The sequence below is a fragment of the Octopus bimaculoides genome, chromosome 2 (genome assembly GCF_001194135.2).
Source record: "Octopus bimaculoides isolate UCB-OBI-ISO-001 chromosome 2, ASM119413v2, whole genome shotgun sequence".
Classification (NCBI taxonomy): domain Eukaryota; kingdom Metazoa; phylum Mollusca; class Cephalopoda; order Octopoda; family Octopodidae; genus Octopus; species Octopus bimaculoides.
In genome coordinates this window covers 109,804,963-109,810,014 of record NC_068982.1, presented here as the reverse complement: position 1 = coordinate 109,810,014, position 5,052 = coordinate 109,804,963, and the positions used below count along the sequence as shown (strand labels likewise).

The 5,052-nt window shown below is 34.4% G+C and overlaps 1 protein-coding gene across 1 annotated transcript in view; it reads left to right on the top strand.

The window, feature by feature from the left end:
• LOC106879437 (proto-oncogene tyrosine-protein kinase receptor Ret) overlaps window positions 1–5,052 on the top strand; it is a 342,465-nt gene that overhangs the window by 305,426 nt on the left and 31,987 nt on the right. Inside the window, 1 exon segment of the mRNA XM_052978606.1 lies at window positions 2,689–2,757. Within this exon segment, the coding sequence (XP_052834566.1) occupies window positions 2,689–2,757 (69 nt within the window).

Genomic DNA, 5,052 nt, shown 5'->3' with positions numbered 1-5,052 from the left:
TGTGTATACACACACACACACACACACACATATATATATATATATATATATATATATATATATATATATGCATAGCTATACATGAAAAACAAACTCTCTCTCTCTCTCTCTCTATATATATATATATATATATATATATACACATATATAAATGTCTTTGTGTGTCTGTATCTGCAAGTATATGTATATATCTGTGTGCACATAACTTCTCCAATTACTTCACACGTGTCAAATTCAGTTGGATGCGTATCCTGTATGAACCGAATTTTCTTTTTGTCCCCTTTAACATTTTTCTAGTTAGCAGAAGTTGATTTATCGATTCACAACAATTCCAAAGAGATTTCTAATGTCGATATTCTGTCTAATGTCTTTAATCTCGCCGACATAGATTCAACAGTACCGCATTAGATTTATGAACGTACACAAGCAGATAAATGAATATGAGAGTGTACTAGTGTTCGTTTATGTGTATGTACGCATACATGAATACATGCATGTATTTATATATATATATATAATGCTGCGGCTTAATTATTTGTAGTGAAATACTTTGTACAGGAATATAATTTTTGTTTTCGTTATAATACTTACTGATAATATATACGTAATCTCTACCTTGTAACTCTCCCTCTAGGAAATAAGAACCAAATCTCTCTCAATATGCACACTCGGTTCTTTTTAAGGACATATAGTTAACTAGAACGAATCTTATCTGGTGAGCAAAAAGACACGGGATGATATTGGTCGTAGTGGCTTAGATCATAGCTCTACTCGATCAGACCTACTTGGTGCTTAAGAAGAACAGTTAATGCACACAGACATACTACTAATGTATATCATATTTCCATGAATTTGCAGTAGTGCATTGTTTCTCACAAAGAGCTCAATAAAAATGTAACAAGCTAAGTGGATAAAATAAGTACTGGGTCGATGCAATCGAATTGCCCCGTCACCCTGAAAACGTTTGCCCTGTGCCAAAATTCGAAACCCCTATTCATCTACCACAAATACCCACATACAATGAACCCAAACGTCTACGTGGTGTATATACATGTCTGTGTACATGTGTGCGTATTCTAATGTATATACATATATATACCAACATACATAGACATACTAATAATGTATAACGAATTCACATAAACTTGCAGCCGAGGATTTTTTCTCACAGAGCTCAATAAAAATGTAACAGGCTAAGTTAGGATATTTAGAATAACGATGTAAGTCTCCATGATTAAAACATAAAGTATCAGAAAAGATTCTACAAGCTATATGAAAAATGTACCGAATTTATGGGATTTGACGATAACGTTTCTAGATGCATGTAACGGGGGAAGTCACTTTTGAGTAGAATATAAAGGGAAGTGGTCTAGTAATAACCAAATTTCTACTATATACACAAGTCACGGTGTGTATGTGTAAGCAGCGGCGAGTGACATATTGTCAAGGAACAAATGGATAATATAACACGACTTTGTTCGGGATATATGAAATCGACAGCCCACACACACATGTGTATGTGTATGTATAAACACATATATTGCTAATGTAATTGAAAATCATAAAAGTGTACAATACAACTTTATGCTAGAAGAATAGCAGTTCTCAAACGGTATGTAGAATAGAAGTTCTCAAACGGTATGTCGCAAAAGCATCTAAATACAAGGTGGAATTTTTAAAAATATATTTTAAGGCTTTAAAAAGTCCATACAAATGTTTCAGCGTTTTGAAAATCGTGTTATTCATAAGCGCATAATGTATGCAACTATGAATGACAAACAACATAAACGATAGTTTTCTGTATTTGTTAAGTTATTTACTTTAAGATAGTTTATTTTCTTTAACAGTTCTAAGTGAAATGTACCGTTAATTTTAATCTTATCTTCAGCACGTCCCGATGTCAAAAAGACTGAGAATCAATAGTGTACAGTCATATATGTTAAGTTATGTAGGATAAACAGGGATTATATATATATAGCCTAATTGCGGTTTCATTAGGTTAGTCAGCAGCACACATAGATTGTACATATGGTCAAATAACGTGCTTGTTACTCTGCAATTTATTATAACATTGCATTCTGTGAAGATATATCATTATCTCTATTAAAATTGTTTTTATGGCAGGTTAGTGTATAAAAATAACAATGCTTTTAATTTAATTTCGTTCATTTGAGTTTAAATCATTCCGAGAATTTAGTTTAAGAAATTTTAAGATTAGAATTTTTGATAAAATTAATATCAATAGTTTACTGAGGAATATTCTAACCATATTCGATACAAAGTAAGTGGAAAAGAAATAATCCCCAGTTTCAGTCCCCAGTTTCAATCAAATACAAACCAGATAATTTTCTTTACAACCGTAATCAACAGAGTACGCCAAAGAGTAATTCGACTTGTGTGGCGGCAAAAGAGTACTAATAATGTAAATGAGGCGAAATAAGTTTAATCAAGAATCGAAAGTGGATGATAGAAGCTAACTTATGTCATTCTTCATCATAACACACGTTCTGTGACGTAAGTGTTTGCCAGGCATGTGAGGAAGTAATATCTGATGTGAGGTGAAATTTTTAGAAGACAAACTGAAATGTGAATTAAAGCCCAAGTTGGAAATTATGTTCGCCGAGGAAACATCTACTTAAATGAACTTGTTGCCATTAACATTTAGCATTGATTTGTTATATGTTTCAGGTTCCTACTCTCAATACACCGCAGAAAATTACCAGAGAAGTTTTCAAGAATGCATCCCAGTATAGCACGGTGAGTATATATATTCTTCTCCTGGAAGTGTTTTATCTTACTTATAGATAGTTAGAGAATGACAAGATGTGTATATTAAAGTATAAAAGAATATATATATATATATATTACGTTATGGACCGTACATGTGCACATGCGCGTGCGAATATACGCACATAAATATACACACATTCGTATGTTCGAATGTATACACACACATACACACACACACACACACACAAACACACACACACACACACACATACACACACACACACATATACACACACACATAAGCATTATCGGTAGCACATACATAGTGTACGTGTTTGGTTTCTATGTCAATTTTGTAGCGGGACAGCGTCCAGGGAAAGCTCCCTACGCGATGCCAAATGTTAAAGAACATCAAGCATTAAAAGCAAAACAACTCGCCTAGGATTCCGAAAATGGGAGATACCGATATTTCGCCTGTATTGGGGTTTATCGATACTATGTACTTGGATCATCTCGAAACGAAGTGAATCATTATGCAAATAGAGTGAAGTCTATTTGCTGATGTGCTACGGTGTAGCACATGTGAAAGAAAATTAAATTAAGAATTAAAAGCAGCTCTAGTAATGTAAACATTATCGATCGTATATGCGCAGTGTATGTGTTTTGTTAATACGTCAAATTTGCTGCAGGTTATCCTCTAAGGAAAGCTCCTTACACGACGTCGAGTGTTAAAGAACACGAAATGTTCTAGACCACACGAGACAGCTCACCTCAGATCGAACTCGCATCGTTTCGAGATGATCCGAGTTACATGGTATTGATAAGCCACAATAATGACGAAACATCGGCATCTACCATTTTCGGCATGCAAGGCGGGTTGTCTGGTTGGTGATTCCCATGTTGTTGGTACTTTGAAGAATGCGGCCCATGCAAACTAGGGAATGAAATGTCTGTGAAGTGACAAACTACAATGTCAGGATCAACAAGCAAGAAGGTGTAATAGTTCAGTATTAATCTCGTTATTGAAGAGCAAATCACAGTTCCACCGTTCGAATTTCTTTGTCAGTTAAGAAAATTAGGGAAAGAATCGAAGAATATTATGAAATTATTATTATTTTCAATGCAGGTGCTTTATAGTATACTTTGGTTGAATGCCAGTAGCTAATACTTGCATACTGTTGTGCTTAGAATACTAAAATTGAACAGTTGAAACTGTTTCATTGTGTAGGCAAAGAACAAACATATCTATAATAAGAGTTTTCAGACCGGAATAATTTGTAATTTTCTTGCTGACTCTTTTTCAGTTATTTAACAAAGTGAGTGGCAATTAAAATGCTTCAGTATGATCCAAGTAAATATTTACCGTCTTTTTTTTTAAAACACTATCTCTTCTTTGTCAATCGATTCCAAAAACAAATTGTGTAATATGTGGAAACTTTGTAGGCATATATTTGACAATTGTCTAGTTTCTTCATTGTCGGGCCATTTCTAATAGCTTTGATTAAATATTGAGTAATTAACAAAATCTCGTCAAACATGCTTATTGGTAATTTGGAATGGTGGGGTGTGAGATTTTAAACAACGATCAAATACTAATCTTGTAGATAGAGTTTTGTGGTGTTAGGGGCGTAGAATAGTGGGACGTTCTTGGTATATGTAACCACTTCTACATCTTGTTCATAATTCTATGTCGCATCACTTATTCCACCAGTTGTTAACTATTGTTATTTCATGGTAAATACGTTGACGAAACTTTTGCAACGGATAACTGAATATAAATAATTTCTTAGTGAACGAAGGCATATATGACTTGCAAAAACTTCAAATTTTGATGAGGTTAAGGTGAACTGGTACATCCATCAACTACCACGTGGCAATAACGCTCGTTGTTTTCCAATTCAAAGTGGTACTGCCAATCTTATTAGGCATTTATGGTCATTACGAATTTTGAAGCAAATGAAGAGTGGTGACAGAAATTTAAAAATCACCATGGAAAGAGCAATAGTCGATGGAAAAGCAAGGAGTGCACCAACTTAGGAAATAGAAACAGCCAGAGAGTGAAACACTCTTAATTTCCAAGGTCTGTTGGAATATTCCTCTTAATTTACCATCATTACTGAGCAAGTGCGTTGTCCAAAACTCATTAGCGCCATCTTTCTGGTATTTGTACTCTGTAAGAATGAAATGCGAGAAAAATCAGTATTTAACAGTATTGTTGTGTCGACGCCCTCAGGCGAAGAAGTAGGATCTCCCGAGACATATAAATAGAGGTAGTCTGGCCGTGGTAGGAGTGTTGAGTAGTAGTCGAGTAGCAGTTGTGTA